A 19,576-nucleotide genomic window follows, 5' to 3' on the forward strand; every position below is an offset into this window, starting at 1 on the left:
GACGATTGGTTGATCAAGGCATCCTCCTTCTCGGAAGCGCGAGCACACTTCCAGAAGACGTGCGTTCTCTTGAACAAGCTGGGGCCGCACATCAACATGGCCAAGTCTGTCCCAACTCCGGTCCAATGCATACAGTACTTGGGAGCCTCAATCAATACGCTGTCAGCAAGCGTGTCTCCTTCGGAAGAGCGACGATTATCTCTCCTTCGGAAGGCTCAGGCTCTTATGACAACTCCATCTACAACAGTGAGGACGGTGTCTTCTCTACTGGGATCGATGGCCTCTTGTATCTTCCTGACGCCACACGCACGGCTGCACATGAGACCGCTGCAGGCGTGCTTGGAGGACCAGTGGGATCAGAGGAAAGGATCTTGGGACGACAAGATTCGACTGTCGCTGCATGCTCTTCAGTCTCTGAAGTGGTGGTGTTCAGCGGAGAATCTCCTCAGAGGGGTTCCCTTTCACAAGGACATTCCCACGCAGACTGTCGTGACGGATGCTTCTCTCCTGGGATGGGGAGCGCATTCCGGGACTCTACAGATTCAAGGAACGAGGTCACCAATTGAGGCCACGTATCACATCAATTTCCTGGAACTCAGAGCTGTTCACTTGGCACTGAAGGCCTTTCTTCCGTCCTTCCGGACCAACTCTCTGCTTGTACAGACGGACAATACCACCACGATGTATTACCTCAACAAGCAGGGCGGCTCGAGATCACGCACCCTGTCACAGGAGGCGCAGGCGATCTGGCACTGGCTCCTAGCCAGAGGACTGACGATAACGGCTACCCATCTGCCAGGTGTGCAGAATGTTCAGGCCGACGCACTGAGCAGACTGGTTCAGGAAAACCACGAGTGGCTCATAAACGACGAAGTACTAGGAGAAGTCTTCGCAAGGTGGGGAACTCCAGACGTAGATTTGTTCGCCACCGCCGAAAACAGCAAGTGCAGAGACTTCGCCTCCAGGTACTACCAGCAAGGGACGCTGGGGAATGCGTTATGGATCGACTGGACGAACCGCTTTCTGTACGCCTTTCCTCCCATTCCTCTGATTCCGGCGGTGCTCATCAAGCTGGCCCGGTCCAGGGCTCGGATGATACTCATTGCCCCGGAGTGGCCCAGGCAGTGGTGGTTCACGGACCTACTTCACCGGTCCCTCCTTCCTCACATTCGGTTGCCGTGCAGGCCGGACCTTCTCACGAAGTTCGGGGGACGGATGTTACACCCCAACCTCTCGTCTTTGAGTTTGGCGGCATGGCTCCTGAGATAGTGCAATATGGCCATCTGAATCTGCCTGAGGATTGCATGGACATACTGAAGGAGTCTGAGGCCTTCCACTCAAACTTCATATGCTTACAAGTGGAAGAGGTTTTGTATCTGGTGCCAGTCTAAGAACCATGACCCTACGACCTGTAAGGAAGATGTCATCCTTCCTTACCTTTTACATTTGGCGCAGTCTGGCCTTATTGTGCATTCCATTAAGGTTCATCTTGCTGCATTGACTGCCTACAGTAAATGCCCTTCACAGACTTCCTTTTTCCAGATCCCTGTGATCAAAGATTTTCTGGAAGGATTGAAGAAAGTATTCCCTCCTGTCAGGCTTCCTTCGCCTTCATGGGAATTGAATGTGGTGCTGTCCAGATTGATGAAGGAGCCTTTTGAACCTATTCATAAGGCTTCGTTGCAGCACCTGTCCTGGAAGGCGGCGTTCCTCGTGGCCATTACATCGGCCCGCAGGGTGAGTGAAATTCAGGCGTTGTGTTGTACTGAACGTTATACTGTGTTTCATGCTGCTAAGGTTGTTATGCGCACTCACCCTAAATTTCTTCCCAAGATTATTTCTGATTTTCATGTGAACCAGACTATAACTTTGCCTACGTTTTTTCAGAACCCTTCGTCTCCAGCGGAAAGGTCTCTCCATTCCCTGGATGTTAGGAGGGTGTTGAAATTTTATCTGGATAAAACTAAAGATATTCGTAGGTCTGACCAGTTGTTTATTAATTATGGATCAGTCAAGACTGGTCTTGCTACCTCTAAGCAGTCCATCTCTAGGTGGATTGTGTCCTGCATACAATTATGTTACCAAAAGGCTAATAAGACCTTAGGAGGTAAGCCTAAGGCTCATTCCACCAGGGGCAAAGCTGCCACGACGGCTCTGATCCGTAACGTGCCGATTGCTGAAATCTGCAAGGCAGCCACTTGGAAGTCGGTTCATACCTTTGCTAAGCATTACTGCCTGGACACTGACGCCAGGGCAGACGCTCAGGTTGGGCAGGCTTCGCTGCGGAATTTGTTCGCACAGTAGTGGCGTTATTTTCTTCTCCACCGCCGCTTGGTGTGGGGATGGGCTTGCCATTTTATTCACTAGATTATGACTATACACAGAGATCCCCTACTACAGAAGGAGTAGTTTCTGTCCTGTAACTCCAGTTCTGTAGTAGGGGTATCTCTGTTATAGTCATAAGCGCCCGCCCTCCTCCCCGGTGGAGAGATATTCATGTAAGGAATGCTACAGGTCTGGCGTGCTTCGCCTTCAAAAAGAACTGAAAGTAGAGGGACCTGCTATGCATTCTGGGATACTGGGAGAAGTTCTGGAAAGTTCTCTTAAAGGCACAGTATCCTATTTAAGCCACATAATGGCAGCCTATGGGGCTTGTCTGTCCATGCCTTCCTCTCTATCATTCCAGTGTCTTTTACTGGGGGAGGCAAGTTTCTCTATGGTAGAAACTGGGCAGGCTGTATTATGTGTGGTGTTATTTGGTGGAATTTCTAGTTGAAGTACTGGACAGTGTAGCCTGTGGACATAGGCTGCATTATTTGTCTTTAAATTCTCTCTTAAGTGTCTTTGCAGTTTTCTGCATGTTTTGACAGTTTAAGAGATTATTTTTGATTGCCGGGGTCCACGCACATGGGCGGGACTATTCCCTAGATTATGACTATAACAGAGATACCCCTACTACAGAACTGGAGTTACAGGACAGAAACTACTCCTTATGAATTTAAACATCACTGTATGGACAAAACCATATTTCAAAAGGCAGTTCAAGTAGAGCTAGAGCATTACTGTATACTAAAAGCATATTTCAAATATTACATGTGTAGTGTTGTTGAGTAAGCATCAACATACCAGACCATGTAGAGGGTGTGTTATCATATGTTAAGCAGTAATCTCATGGTGGTTATAGCATGCATGAAAAACATTGTGTGAGCACTCATGATAAATGCGGTTGCAAGCCACGCTTGTGGAAATTACGTCCATAATGGGCCAGCCCAAAAGAACTGAGGTCAGCTGAGAGACTTAAGGCCTTAACATGCCAACTGTCCCACTTGTCTAAATTATTCTTCCTGCTCGTTCAGCCCATTTTCTACAGTATTCACAACAAGCGTCCATCTACATTCTTTCAGGTTTAAGGACAAGGCAACAGAACCACTCCTCTGCTTTGGTTGTATCTTTTCTATCACCCACCACCTGAGACTATCTGGTTGATGACCCATCTTGTTAAAGTGCTCATATGTTGGAGTACCCTAGTTTTCACCTTCTGCGTGGTCTGACCCACATATAGTTTATCACAGGGGCATTGGATTGAATATATAACATTTGTACTGTTACAGTTTGTGTGTATTGGGAGATTGTAAGTCCTGTTCTGATAGGTAAAAGAAGTGCCTTCCAGTGTTTGGGGGCAAGCTCTGCAGCTGGTGGCCAGTCAAGGGTGGTAGATTGAGTTGACTCCTGATGTCTGGTGGTTTGGGTGGATCTAAGTTCGCCTTCACCACAAAGTCTTTGATCCTTCCTCTCTTGAAAGCAATGATGGGTGCGTCCGTTGTGCCCAATTCACTCGCGACCAAGTTCCAATACTTTCTAACTATCTTCTTGATTTCGTTGCTTCTAGGGAAAAGGTGGTCACGCACACAATGTTCTCTTGCTCTGTTGTCTTTGGTTTCACTTGTAGCAAAGAATCGCGGGGCAATACCATGCCCGCTTCTTGGCCCTTTTGAGTAGTTCCAGGTCCTGCCACTGAAGAGCGTGCTTCTTTTGCAGTGGTCATGCGGAGGGTGGCTGAAGTTCTCGACCTCCTGCTCCTCACCGAAGCGGTCAAAACCAATGACTTGACTGAAGAGGTCGAAAACAATGATTTAACTGAAGTTCTCCATCCGGGGCAAACTACTACAGATTACCCAATTACCCTTTAACAAGACCCTCATTGATACCCTTTAGGGACCTGGGATAAAATTTGCTATGGCCCCCTGTAAAACCCCCAATTGCACTACGCCACCGACCTGCCCTAGGCAACCCAGTATTTTTGTCTCAGCACCCCTCTCCTGAGAGCTTAGTGGTGCAGACATCGACTAGCCGGACTAATCTGAACACTTTCCCAACTACTACCTCCGATAGGGAGAACAAAAGAGTAGAAACTTTTGGGAAGAGTTCATTTTCCTTCACCAGTTTGGCACTCAGGTCTATCAATGTCAATTGCCTGCTGGGCAGCTATTCTCACGCTCTTTGGGATTCGGTGGCTCAAATCCTTCCAGGTATCTCGGGTGACCTCCCACCTGTCTTAACCCATGCTATACAGAAAGGTCATGATACGGCCAAGTTCAGAATTTGTTGTGGCTTGAATACCACCATTTCCATCAGGTGAACCATTGGCACCACGTCTGCATTCACATTTATACCTGGTTGCAGTTAACAGGTTTTTCAAGCGATGTCCAATCGTCCCTCATGGATATGCCTATTGGAAGGACTAACCTGTTTGGTAACAAGGCACATTCCGCTCTGGATCGGTTCAAAGAGAGCAGGGCCACAGCACCTTCACTTGGCTTGTCTGCCCTCCGTGCTAGCTGCATCAACCTTGCTGGTCCTTTTGCGGTTTCAGTAGAGATACGCATACTGGTAGCTGGTTCAGCCTCTGGAAGGTTCCCAGCAGTTTCGCTGCCGGGGCTGCACCAACCCTGCAGGCAAGGTCACCAACTCACTTAGCCCACCGGAAAGAGTATTAATGAAGGTAAGTAACTTCTTCATTGAGTCAGTTGTCTTCGTCCTTACACATTCAAATGCATGCACTACTCCACACATATCCTCCCTTGCCTTGTAGTGTGCACAACGGCTCTAGTCACATGGCAATGAGAATTTTTGACAGTGTGGCACATAATCATTGTGGTTATTTCCCTGCCCCAGACAAGTCCTTAAAATTCTGGGGGCGAGGAGATGGGAATTATGAGTTGTTGGGGAATAACCTGCAGAAATCAGCCCTACCGTTCCGCTTATCAGTGGTGTTCCTGTGGACCTCATAATTACGATGGGTCTGGTAACTCCAATTACCAGGTCCATTGGAATATGACACGCCACTCTTAAGGAGGCCTTATGTGCCTTATTTTTCCTGGCAGGTGAAACTTCTTGGGCTCTTTGTAACTGTTTGGGCACTAGCTGTTTATTGTGCAGCTTTCTCAAGACCCTGTTCCAGGCTAGCCTTTCCTTGAGTCTCACTTTATTCATGGTTTTGATACGCATTAGCAGTTTGTTCTGATTCAGGTGTTTCTGTTTGTACTCAAGCTAGAGTTTTCACATCTCTGGATGGGAAACGACCTGTAGACTGTAGCCTGAAAACATGTGTAGAGAAAGGTGTTCTAGTTGCATGCTGTGTGCACACAATACATTTATATGTTTAAACCGCTTATTTATCACCCATTTCTTTCTTTTCTCAGGGGATCGGAGAATATGTAAATATCCGCACTGGCATGCCTTGTCACTTGCATCCTACAAGCTCGTTGTTTGGCATGGGCTACACCCCAGACTACATTGTGTACCATGAACTGGTTATGACTACTAAGGTAAGCAAATCTTGAGTCCCAGTGCTTAGATTGATAACCCTTCAGGTCAACTGCCATCTGATTACTCCACATGTAATATTTGTATATCTTGATGGAGACCTGTTGTCAAAGACTGGGTCTAGGACGGGTTATCTGACTTGGGCAGTAGTACAGCTCTTGGAGATGCTTGATTCTCCTTAGCACACACTTATAAGATAATGCACATATATACATGTGTTTCCACCATACATTTGACACATAAAACTGAATTTCAGTCCTTTTATTCAGGGTGGTTGAAGTTTTATTTCAGGAGACGTCACAGCCGACACGTGTTTCGTCGTTGTGGGGAATGTAACCCCCGACTTTTTCAAGGTTATTCTCCAAAGTGTCGTATTGTTATTTTGCGAGGTGATAATTCCAACCCTCGAAGGGGTTCTTGTTAGGATGTCTTGGATATACGGAAATCTTGTTATTATTGTCGAAACCAATATATTGGTTTAGTATTTTGCAGCTTTGAGCCGCTGTTTTCGACGGAGAGTAATACGTCCCCTCTGCTGTTTCTATCTTGCAGTCTAACAAGATTTCCGTATATCCAAGACATCCTAACAAGAACCCCTTCGAGGGTTGGAATTATCACCTCGCAAAATAACAATACGACACTTTGGAGAATAGCCTTGAAAAAGTCGGGGGTTACATTCCCCACAACGACGAAACACGTGTCGGCTGTGACGTCTCCTGAAATAAAACTTCAACCACCCTGAATAAAAGGACTGAAATTCAGTTTTATGTGTCAAATGTATGGTGGAAACACATGTATATACGTGCATTATCTTATAAGTGTGTGCTAAGGAGAATCAAGCAGCTTGTGGCATCTGCCTAACCAGAAGAGGATAGTGGTTCTCTTCTCCTTTTAGCACCACTGAAAAAACATAAACCACGGTACCTATAACTAGGCAAGGTGTACACTCCTCTATAGCGCCAGTACCTAGTAACATTACCACTAGCCTAGCAGCTCTTGGAGATGTTTGTCTGCCTATACTTTCGGGGACTGTGACATAGGCTTGTTTACACTGTTGTATGCCTATTGGCTATGCCGTACTCTCTGTACTTTTGTTAATGGCCCACTGTATGTACTCTCAAAGAAGACTGGTGGCCATGCCTGGCTGTGTAGACTCATGAGGACTGTAGTTCTTTCAAAGGTCCTTGCTCAAACTTTGCTATTTGTACTCCTGACAGCAGATCACCATACCTTGCTGTCTACGTATTCCCCAGGGTAGACTCCATATTGGTTTGTCTGTACAACTCACATATGGTGGCTGTGTCGTGCTGTCTGAACTCTTGGAAGCTAGTGAATGTGCCATGCCGCCTGCTGCCCCCAAAACAGTGTCTAAGCTCTGCTGTCTGTCATTCTGAAGGCTGGTGGGTGTGCTCTGCTCTCTGTGTACCAGATTATCCTTCGAGCCTTATTGCTAGGTAAGGGCACAGGCAAAATGTCACTTTCTCAAGGTAACCAACAATCAATACACTGGTTCTGTCTCTTCGGAGATGTATTCCCCATTGCCTAAGCTTTGCAGATTCGTACTGTTGCCTTCACCCACCCTTTAGAGCGGCTGGATATGTCTTGCTGCTTTTGTTGCTGTATTACTTCATGCTCATGGTTGTGCCACTACAGATGTAGACTGTTCAGCTGGTTTTTCCACTTTTGGCCTCTTTTGATTAGTGGTATACTATGGCTGTAATTCTCTGTAATCGTGAGGGTTTTTGTATTCTGTTGTGGTGGCTTGGAATGTGCCAGTTGAGTGATGATGGAAATTCCTTGGCTAACATACTTTGCATCTTGGGTTTTTGGTTAAGCTGTGGATAATAATCAGCTGCCAAATCTCTTGAGGCTAGTACATAGGTGTAGACTGTCTTTGTTATCCAAGATTACGTAAACTGTAATCATTAGTCTGCACTCCTTGAACGTGTTTCTTTTCCTTATCTGGATCTGATTTTATAGCAGGGACCTTAAGGCTGTGTCCTGGAATGTGAATGGTAATCCAAGGATTTTTTTGTTTCAAATTCGTTGACGTCCTGTATGTGTGTTTGGTTGGTAATGAATAGGCATGTAGTCTTCCACTGTGTCCAGTAGGTGTCCTAATGTGGTCTGGGTTCTGGCTGTGATGCATCTAGATGTGCAGTCTCTTCATTTGGCGGTCTGTATTGGATCTTTTGTACACCTCAAAGCAGATTGAACAGAATGTAAACTGTAGATCACTTATCTTTCTTATTTATTTTACATTGAATAGTTTATGGCTGAAGCCCTTCTCATTAGGGATTTTAGCAAGTCCTCTTCCTCTATTGGTTGGTTATTTTATCGTTCACATTTTTCTTCGGCCCACTGCAGCATGGGGCAGCCCACATCATCTATTGGCTAACATCACTCTGAGTGACAGCATTCTGTCCTCCTTTCAGAAGGAGTACACTCTCACACAAAATAGTTACCGTGAGTCCCCTGGACTGCTAGGGCAATGTTTGGAGACCCAGAACAATTTTTGCTTTTAACCACTTTTTCTTTTTTTGGGATAAACAAGGACCTGGTGGATTCCCCAACAACAAGATTTGTGAAAACCATAATAAAAAAACTTGCAGTGCATTTATTTATTTAATTTATTTAAAGTATTTGTATAGCGCAACTGATACCTTGCAGGTTTCCTGGCGCTGGAGAATACTCTAACTGAGGAGAACAAGAGCGGGTAGCAAGCGGGAGGAATTAGGGAAATAACCAGGTCTTGATCCGTTTCCGAAAGGGAAGAAGTTGTGAGATTTGGCGGATGTCGATGGGCAAACTGTTCCATAATTTAGCCGCTGCGACCCTAAATGATCTGCCCCCAGTTCTGACTTTGTTGTATCTGGGCACTGTTACCAGACAGGCTGAGGACGATCGCAGGGCTCTGTTAGGAGTGTACCACGAGAACAGGGCTTGCAGAGGTCTGGGCCAGAGTCCATGCAGAGCCTTAAAAACAAGGCAGAGGGACTTAAATGCCACACGCTGCTTCAGAGGTAGCCAATGTAGCTCGGCTAAGGCCGCTGTGGCCGAGGATCTCATAGTCCAGCCGAGGGCTAGCTTGGCAGCGGCTGACTGGATTCTTTGAAGCCGGTCTAGCAGCGTAACAGGAGACTCGAGTAGCAACGCGTTACAATAGTCGAGGCGACTGAGAATAGTGCACCTGACTATTAATGCCCGAGCTTGTGCAGGGAGGAGTGGCATAATTTTACGCAGGGAACGTAACAGGGCTGAGCAGGTCCCCACTGTTTTGGTGACCTGGGTTTCATCACCTGCCTTTACCCCAGTGACTGTGAGTTTTGCAGCATAGTTTCACATGCTACTCCTATTCCTAAAATCTAGTGGTTGAGTCACAAGTTCTTTGTTTTTTCTTGAAAACATTCTGTGGCAAAGGTGACTATCCACTAGAGGGGTGTCTATGATGAAACTCCTTGAGACACAGTTCTACTTTACCTCATGTGGGGTGCCACATTCAAATCTGTTTGTCTGCCATGCCTGCCTGATTTCAGTGTTCAGAGTGGAGAACCTTTGGTGTAAAGCTGGAAAAATATGTTTTTTAATGTACTGACAGATTCACAGATGACACCTAGGGGGACAGAAAACCTACTACTAGAGCATGTTATACAGCTAAATATAATGATAATGTTACTGCTCGAGATATTGGTCCTTTAACAGTAACTGTTCAAATATTGCCTGCTACTTCTTATACTTGACTTGATAAAATATAGTCTATCATGCACTCCTGTGAAGTTGTATTTAAATGCAATTTGTGTATATTTTCGAAATAGAGAACATCTATTTTTCATGTCTCTGCCTTTCATTGAAGGCAGAGATACGAATTGAATGGATCTCCATATAGTTCTTACCAGGCTGAAGGGAGCATTATTTGAGCCCCTGCACCGTCCTCTGCAATTTTTCACTTGGCGATGTCACATCCTTACGTAGAGTTAGTGAACTTCAAGCTCTGTCAGCGGAAGAGTCATTCATCCAAGTTCAACAGGACAGACTTCTTCTGATCACACGCCCTTGATTCTTGTCAAAGGTTATCTCCCTTTTCCATGTCAGTCAGTCAATTTAATTGTGAATTTTTTTCCCCCTTGAAAGCCATATACCCTCGCTGAAAAGTCTTTATTCGCTTTAGCTATGTGAAGGACTATCATGTTTCTTGTTGATTGTTTTTTGCTGTCAGAAAAACTAAGCAGTTGCTTGTTGTCTTGCGGCACCTTGGAAATCCTACTCCTACTTGTACTGGCCTTATGGATTGTGAAGAGGATTCAACTATGTGATGCTAGAGCTAAACGCACGTTGCCTGTTACCTTAGGCCACATTTCACTCATAAGGAGTCACATTGTCTTTGCTTACTTAGGCAACATTCAATTCTCTGTAGAGCTGCTGCTTGTTCTCTAGTTCACATATTTATTAAACATGATTGTGGTGCTATTCTAACCCACCAAGAAATGCAGGCAAGCAAGACTGTGCTACGAAATTTGTTTCAAACGTCTTCCTTCTGTGCGTGCAGGCTACTTAACGGTTTGGGCACTGCTTGTCAGTCCATGCATAGCATTTGATCTTTCCCAGCACTAACTTCAAACAGAAAACGTTTGTTTTTTGTAATAGTTGGCGTGCATTCTTGTAGTGCTGTAGATTTACATGAATTCTGCCCTTCTCATATGCAAATTAGTAGGGCAGGCGTTCTTAACCTTTTCACTCGTGTGGACCCCCACTGAATCACTGTTGAAAGCCAGGAACTCCCACCTAAACAATTTCTATGATTTGAACATCAAAACAGGATACAGATATACAGAAACAACTGTTCTTCAAATACGCAGATTATGATCTTTTTTAAATTTACACACAACACATAGGTAAAAATATGAATTTTATTTCTAAAAGAAGTGATACGCTGAACTCCAGCATATAGTTTTGTCATTCTCGTTCCAAATGCATGATCCAGTTTTACTGACTTATACCAGCGCTTCAATTGGGGCCACCACCGTCCATACTAGATTATTTTTGCTGTATTTGATCTGCTCCCACAAATCACAAGAAGGATGCCAACTTAACTTCTATCCTCTATTTCAAATTCCCTTACACAGTGTGCTTTTAAATATTGAATGCTGCTTTATGTATATGCACTTCCTTAATCTGCTAAAATGTTATGTTTCATTCAGCCACAGACCACCCGAGTAGGCATCATTGACTCCCAGGCGTCCGCCAACCACCTGTTAAGAATCACTGTAGTTACGATTTGCTTGCTGCACCATTTTTTCAACCTTGAGAGGGAACTTCAGTCTGAGTTGGAGTCTCTATTTTTGTGTATTGTGTTTATAAAGGCAGTGTGTTACATTACCTCGAAACTAAAAGCAGTTATTTGAAAAGAACAGGTTGTTATAGTTGAACCTGTTCTTTTCTAAGAAGTGGTTTTAGTGGGGTGACTTGTGATAATGCTCTTGAACCCAACTCTAGGTGAAGTGAATTACCAGTTGAAATGTAACCTTTGGTATAAAATCACCAACAGTATTTACAAAATATCTCTCATGGGTAGCAGCACATTTCAGGTGAGCGTGGATACATGTATATCCATATTTAGACGACTGGTTGGTAGAAGGTAATCCTCTGGTTACTTGCTTCAAAAACATCCAAAAAGTGGTAATACAACTCCACTGATGGTGCAATTTTGTAATCCATATGAAATCCAAATTGAAGAACAATATAAAATGTTTGACGGTATACCAGATGTTCACAGAGCTCCAGATTTCCCAGCAGACACAATAATTCTGTTCACACAAAGTGAAATTATTTTGTATCTAATGTCACTGCTTAGAAGTTGAGTGAGATAATGAAGATATTTGGCATAATAGTATCATGCATTTATCTAGCACACAATGCCTGTCTGTATAAGGAAATATTCTAGCAATGGATTCACAAGCAGTAGTCACATGGAACTGGTAGGATCTATTAGTCATTATGAAGATGTCCAGATTTCTGTTGAGCAATGTAATATTAACCCAGAGAGTAAGGACTTATCCAGTATTGGGGTATCTTTCATAGATTCAAATGCCTGAATCATTCCCCGTCGTCGAGATGGGAATCCCACGGTATAATAAACAAGCAGTATTCCAAAAATGCCGTAGGCTACAATGGCCCTGGGTGTAGCAAAAAGGATCCGTGGATGACAAATCAAAAGAACCTAACCAAGGACATACGGGTGGTTCGCCAATTGGGTGGAAACCAACCTCTGTTAGCCGAAAAGAAACATTTCTTTTCTTGAGTCCCCTTACTCACCCTGGGTTGCTCCTAGGTGACATGCTTCATCATTGGGGCCATCCCAAGCATTTACTGCTTGGGGCGTGCTGCGACTAGCGGATTTACATAGGAGCACTTATTTTGTGAGGATATGTGTAGTGCAGTGTAGGGGGAGTGGTGTAGGTGATATTTAAAAATGTACGTAACTAGTGAGCCAAAGTTTTATTCCTGCTCCCAGTTGGCAAGGATAAAAAAGGGGTTAATAAAAGGGATAATTAACTGTTATTTAATTATAATCTCTAGTATTGTGTCGGCATGTTTTGTAGTGTAGTTCCTAGTTTCCCACTAGGCCCTGCGCATTGGAATAACATAAACAGTAGTATCGACGTGGAACTGCTTATATTCCAGGCCTCCACTGACTATGCTAAACTTAATTGGGTTGTGTTACCAACTAGCTCAGAGGTCACTGGAAACTTTCTTCTCTGCATAGGAAGTGATCAGCTTCCTTGGCACAGACAAGAAGGGATTCAGCTTTCCAACAACCGTGCAACATGACAACTTTGCTCCTCAGATCAAGAGTCGATCTCTAGGGTCGTGTGAAACAATAGACACAGATTTCACTCAGTCAGTCTAGTGCAGTTTACTTTCACAGTATGTAGAGAATAGAGAGACGGGCGTGTATCAATAAAGGGTTAACATTTATTGAACAGTCTTTCTTCTCGTACAAGAGAAATGTATTGCCACAATTGCAATAATTGTTATTATAAAAAGTACGTACAGTAAGATAAGAATTGCGAAATAGAACTGTAAAAGCATTGATATGGTTTCTTAGCCATACAATGGTTTAAAAGTAATAAAACATATATACAGTCATATATACATTAGGCTAACATACTCAACTGGTGCTTCTAACTAAGCCTACCCCAGTGTGCCTGACCTAAGCCTAACACGTGAGAAGGGGGAGTAAGTAAGTAGCTTAAGTTAAGTTGGTTTTGCCAAGGTTTGTTTCAAGAATTCTCGTCTAAGGGTTTAGTCAACACCATACCTCTGAATAGAATGATGGAGGATTGGTATCTCCTTCAGGGGTCTCTCTCGATATCCCAGTCACCTGCGAGGGTAAACTGGAAGCGCCGGGACTGGATTTCTCTGCACGAGAAAGGCAGCGGCTTCTCTCAGCGCGTCGAGGAAGGAGGGGTGACAGCGTCTGCGGGCAGCTGGGCTGGATGTCTTCGCAGAGGACGGCTGCACGGCTCCTCAAGCGTACTGCACCATAGGTCGCGCTGTAGCGGCGATAATGGTAATCAGTAGCTTCACCACCACAGGATAGCAGGCTGCAGCGACAGAGTGCTAGTTTTTACCAACACGGGGTCATGCAGGCAGCTGGCATCAGCAACATGTTCGCTCATTGCTTAAGGCAACGTTGGTAATATTTATACCTGACAGGTGCCGGGTTTGACGCAAGTTTGCTGGACATAAGACGTCAATTAAAGATGTCACTAGGAAGTGATAGTTATCAGTTGCTCATTAGAGTTCCATTACTAATCAAAACATAGCAAGCGGGGATTTCCAGGTTTGCTAAGTTTTTATCTTGTTGAAGAACTCGGAGTGTTATCTAGGAATATCAGATAGTGACTGCTGCTCTGTCATTGCACTAATTGGTCGCAAAGGAAGTAGCAGAGAGTCATGCTGGAATGTGGCTCTGTGGCTCTGCTCGTGTGAGGCCAGAGATGACTTTACAGAAAATCGCACTTGAACGGTTATGCCAATATAGGGAATAAATGGATTTATAGCCGAATAGGGGCATAAGGTCACAGTATCGATCAGGAACCTAGATAAGCACATGACACCCACTCCACGAATTCATGTCCATCAAAATTACTAAAACTAAGCAATTAGATGCATGTGTAACATGGTGTAACATAGCCCACCCCAAAATACATAAATGCATTCGAAATAGGCGTACTTGTAATACATGGAATTTAGGTACTGTACGTAGTTTAAAAAGCATAGTAATCATTCAAAAATTATTGCATATGAAATCAATGAACGATTATGCATAAAGAATTACACATGAAGTATCTCTGACAGAAGAAATGCGAGATAAATCATCACATAAAAATGCATTGTAATAATATGTGTGCTAGAGGCTGGTGTTATGTTGTTATGTCTCTAGATGTGTTTTTAGAAATAGAAGTGTGAAGCTTCTGTTCTCTAAGAATAGTTTTTACGTTAAGCAAAGAATTGTTCGTGCCAAAAAGAGAGGGTCAATATTTTTTAAAAAATTGTCCAATTCAAAGAAAAAATCAGTTTACCAAAGCTCCTGGCAGTTTTATGTTGATCAAAACTGAAGGCCGAATTCAGAGTTCATGGGAACGCCGTGTGTCGGAAAGCTTTTCAAAAGTTATTGTTTCTCTGTGGGTGAGAACATCGTATCAGACAGGCTCGCAAAGAATTGGTCTACAAAATCAGGTGATAGTTCAACCAAATTAGATAGCGCTGTAACTTGGCAGGTGTGAGAATGATTGCTGTCATCGAAGACAGGACCAGCCCTGCTCACAGAACGTTGTACCTGGATGATGTTGCTTTTGTCACTCGCTCCACTGTTACCACTTGGCTGTAGTACAGGAGTCTCCACGAATGCCGTCATCAGGATTGGTAGCCGCTGGGGACAACACAATGCGTGAGCCGTTATTGGACTTAGCAAAGTATCGACGTCCGTTGGTACTGCTGATGGAAGTGAAAGACAGATGTCCAACACGCATTCATCGCCGCAAAGCATACACCGTAGCACAGGTAAAATGCAATTTTGCCATATCGGTCTGAATGAAAGGAACCAGGTCATGTTTAGATCTCTCAGCCTGGCCAATCCGAGGACGTTAGTTATCCTGTTCCTGTAGCGCATTGCTAGGATTGTTTCTTCCATTCCCATGGGAGCTATGTCTGAGCCGAGGCTTGCCATAACGTAGCAGAAGGGTCAAAAATAGAATCCCTGCGATGAGTCCAAAAAATAGTGGAACACCACCAAAGATGGAGTGCACAAAATTAGGAAAGATTCCCAAAATTGCCTGGAAGGGTGTTAGCAGTCCCGTAAAGACTGTCTTAAATATGCCTGGGATGCTTGTAGCACTAGACATGTTAAGGAGTTGGTCGAGCATTTGTACGAAATGCACGGGGCAATTTGTTGATAAAAGGTCATGGACCTCGGTAGCCGTCCTTGCGACTAGAAGATCATACGTCTCTTTAGATGACGTTATAGGCACTGTTGTCTGTAAAAGTACAGATTTCATTTTGCTTAATGTATCAATTCGTATAGAATAGAGATTCAGACGAGGCCAGAGGGGAGTCACTAAGTCTGGAGGCCCGCTCGGGAACAATGCTTGCATGCAACATTTGACCATGGATGTTACTTCTACTAGATAACTTTTTCCGGGCGCGAGGCCACAGCACCTGTGATCCGTTCTTAGAATGTAACTCCCGTTTGCGAGTTGCATAAAGAAGGGCTCTATCTGAGTTGCAGGTGTGACTAGCTGGTGGCATGAAAGGTTGTTTGAATTGCCATCACATGCTCCGTGTAAATTAATACCCTGACACAAAAGTATACCGCTTAGTGAGTGTTTACAGTTCTCACCACTAAGAAATACATTTTTGTCGCTGTCACTATAGCAAGAATGAGTGTATGGTAATTTCCATTCGGATTTTACATATCCCTTACCCAATTGTTCATATTGGCCAGCAGGTATGTACTCAAGGCATTTTTTAAAGCGGAAAGTTGTTATCGGAATTGTGATAATTCCGTGTATTATCCATTCAATGACAGGGCTCTCTGACATGGTCAATGGTAATCTCTCGAGTTTCTCGATATTCAAGATTGTATAGTCTGCTCCTTTCTGTGCCAAACTGATCTGTTTATCAGTAAGGTTAAAAATGGAAAATAATGACGTTGTGTTGATTAAACGCCAAGGCACATAGCCTGAACGAAGATTTTGCAGCGTCCAGCCTAGTTCTATAATAGAGCGTAATTGAGACTGGCCATGTTGTAACATTAGCAAATCTCTGTCTATCACATCAAAGGCAGAGGATACAATATTGTCCAAAGGATATATTCTGGAAGACAGAGTCATTAACCCATTGTCTACCACAGAAAGTGATTTTTCCAAATTAATACGATCAATTTCTCGTATTTTTTCAGCAGTTTCAATTTGCTTTACTTTCCAAGCCTCGTTGTAAGCAGCATAGATGCTGGTCGCTATGAAACGCTTTTGACGCTGTTTGCGTGGTCCAAGAATGAAATCGCGCAAATCAGCACCATCTTTTAATAAAGACAAGTGTTGCTTAATTTCAGCCAGTGTGGATGTAGTTAGCCATTCTAGGCAGAGTTTCCCTACACTGTATGTTGTTATAATCCCTGGATGTTGTCTCTGGGAGTATCTATGGTCTAATCTGGTCATTTTTAACCCCTGTGTTTTATTCAGGAATCTATCTTGACAGCTATTTGTGTCTGTAGGCCAGATTAACCACTTTTTCCAATCAGGATGTGTTCTGTTGAAATGTAAAATGTGTGACACGTCTAACTCATTATCTGCAGTTGTATTCTCAGCTATTGGCTTTGGTATAGACGGTGTTTTAAGTTCTTTGTTCTTAGCTAGGCCAAGACAAGATGTTTGGTGTACAGTGTCATTTAAAAATAACATTTGTTCTGGTATCATGCAGGTTCTAAAAAGTGCTTCAATGCCTTGCACCTGCCAATCTTTTGTACCCCAAATTGATTTCGTTTCAATATTATTTTTCCAATAATCAAAACCAAATGTCATCATTTTGTCATAAAATGCTTCTGAATATATCAATTTAGAATTTGTCAGCATTGTTTTCATTCCTGTTTTATCTAACAGTTTATAATAAAACGTTTCTGCATCACTGGTGTTAAACCCTGAAAAATATTTGAATTTCTCAAAAAATGCTTTAGAACTGCTTTTAGGTGGTGTAGAACAATGTTCCCATTGATTATACATAAAAACATTTCTAGGCTGTGCAGATTTATGCAAGTAATGATCCCCATAGTGGGTGTAACAGAATAACTGCTCATAACTAGATGAACCTTGTAAATAATCATGATCTGTGAATCTAGCTGACATTACTAAATCAGACATCATGTCATTAATACTGTTAAAGTCCCAATCATCAGAGAATGTACTTGGTGTCACAAAGTCACTTAAGGAAACCTTTAGTTGATGAGGATACTTCAGGATTTCAACCGGACCATAGATCTCATAGTCTGTTTTCTCCCATACTACCCCACCAGGTATTGGAATTGCTGTGACATTTACTGTTGACAGTTCTCTTTTCTTCACGTGGGATGATCTGTGTGGTTTCAGGACTAGGTTGATGTTCTGACTTGCTGTGTCCATTCAATTGTAATGAACTTTCCTAAAATTAAAACTAAAATTAGGCATAGTAGGAGTATGAATACCCCTGAGATGATCCAATGCTCAATCAACGGTGAATCCAGATATAGTTCTTTGATTTGTTGAAGGAGTCCTGTTGTATTTTCTTTAGAATACTTTTTTGTTTCTGGCATCACTTCGGGGTCATTTAAATCTTCAGAGAAGTTGTCGAAGTTGATGAAATAACCAGAGGCAGTTCTGTCAATTGATGGGATTGTTCTTTCAATCTGTCTTTCGGTAGCACTTTCTGATGCCACATCATTGTAGACTGGTGTTGTTTCTTGATGAACTGTTTCAATCTGTGTTTCAAGAGGCACGAGTTCCATGGCATTATTGCATAGTCCTTCATTGTGCACTGCAGGCTGATCGAATGTGATTAGTCTTTCAGTTTGAACCTCTTGGATTGTTGCAAGTTTGGGTATTCTGTTGTTTCTTGGGAGTCCACTGGGCCTACTGTTGATTATAGGCCACATGCTTGTGGTTTTACCAGATTGATAGACACGACTCTGTTCTCCTTTTTACCAGCAAGGGGCGGTAGCACAACTGATCTTGTTCCGGTGACTGCTAAGACAGGTACTGCTTTTCTGTAAGAAGGCCCAAATTCCTTCTTAACCGCGATCTTTTCTCTGACTAGATCCCCAATCTTTGGAATCCAGACAGGCCTTGCTGGGGCTGTTGCGGGTGGTGCCTCGTCAGTGGTACTTGGCTGTTGCTTTAACTTTATGTTGCTTAATGATTTTCTTGTTTCATTCAGTTCCTGTAAAACAGCCAAACGGTCTTTTACATCAAACTGCGTTTTTTCTTCTTGTACCACTGACATCTGACTATCGAGGTCCTGAACGTTCATTCTAATTCCGAACAATAGTTCGTATGGGCTGAAACCTTTTAGAGAATTTCTTGGCATGTTGTTAAGACTAGTCTGGACACTTATTAAATGTTTGACCCACCCAGCGCCTGAACCTAATACCTTCGCTGTTATAGATTGCTTTATGTCCCGGTTTTTTCTTTCTACCACACTATTCCCTTCGGGATGCGACGGACAAGAATACCGCAACCCAATTCCCATGCTGGCCATGGCCTCCTTATAGGCTCGAGAGCTGAAAGCAGGACCCTGGTCAGAATGGAACGTGGTAATTGCGTATGTGCCGATAAAGACTCGCAAATCTTTTATAACCGTTCTAGCGTCAGCCGAGCGCTGGGGCCACATCCATATGAACCTCGTACAGGAATCCACTGCTACCATGATATATCTATAGTTACCGTCCCTTTGTAGGGGACCACAGTGGTCCAGGTAAACACATGCAAATGGTTTATCCGAGATGAGAAGGGGTGTCTGCGCTGGTCGTTTCACTGTTGATACTTTTATCCTTTGGCATATGTCGCATTCTAATACATACTTTTTAGTTTGTATTCTCAAGCGAGGCCACCAATATCTCTGTTTTAATAGTGATACTGTTGCGGAAACGCCAGCGTGTGCAGAAGCAAGCCCTTCGTGTGCCGCTTTTATTAGTCCTAGTCTGTGTTCCTTGTTTGGAATTACTCTATCCCCCACTCCAGGGATTCGAGCAAAAGGAACATTATTTGTATCCGTTAAGTACAAGTACTTTTCAGGAAAGCCTTTTGGGAGTGTTTTCTTATCATTTTTTACTGACGCACTGACAGCTTGTAGAACATCGCTGTCTATTTTTGTTTGTGACCGAGTTATCGCAGCTACGGAAGCCGTTTGCACAGCTGCCTTCGCGGCTTCATCAGCCAATGAATTCCCTGCAACGTGAACGCCATCACGTTGATGACTCAGTGTATGTATCACGTGAGTCTTTTGTAGTTCTTTTTGTAAAAGAACTACCTGTTCCCAAAGCATTTTATGCTTTATTGTGCCACCTTTTGCATCTTTGAAACCATTTTCCACCCAATTCTGCAAGTATTCATTATAAGATTGTACGCAATAAAAAGAATCGCACACTATTAGTGTGGGGAATTCGCGATCAGTATTTTCTAGCGCCATCTTAAATGCTACTAATTCAGCTCGTTGAGCC

At 43.5% G+C, this 19,576-nt stretch overlaps 1 protein-coding gene across 2 annotated transcripts in view; it reads left to right on the top strand.

Moving 5' to 3' along the window:
• Positions 1–19,576, top strand: part of DHX38 (DEAH-box helicase 38) — a 1,070,683-nt gene that overhangs the window by 934,204 nt on the left and 116,903 nt on the right. For both annotated transcript variants that reach the window (XM_086945550.1, XM_086945552.1), the window contains exon 24: positions 5,703–5,828. In XM_086945550.1, the coding sequence (XP_086801676.1) occupies positions 5,703–5,828 (126 nt within the window). The remainder of the gene's footprint in view (positions 1–5,702; positions 5,829–19,576) is intronic.

The sequence above is a fragment of the Lissotriton vulgaris genome, chromosome 12 (assembly GCF_964263255.1).
Source record: "Lissotriton vulgaris chromosome 12, aLisVul1.2, whole genome shotgun sequence".
Lineage (NCBI taxonomy): Eukaryota > Metazoa > Chordata > Amphibia > Caudata > Salamandridae > Lissotriton > Lissotriton vulgaris.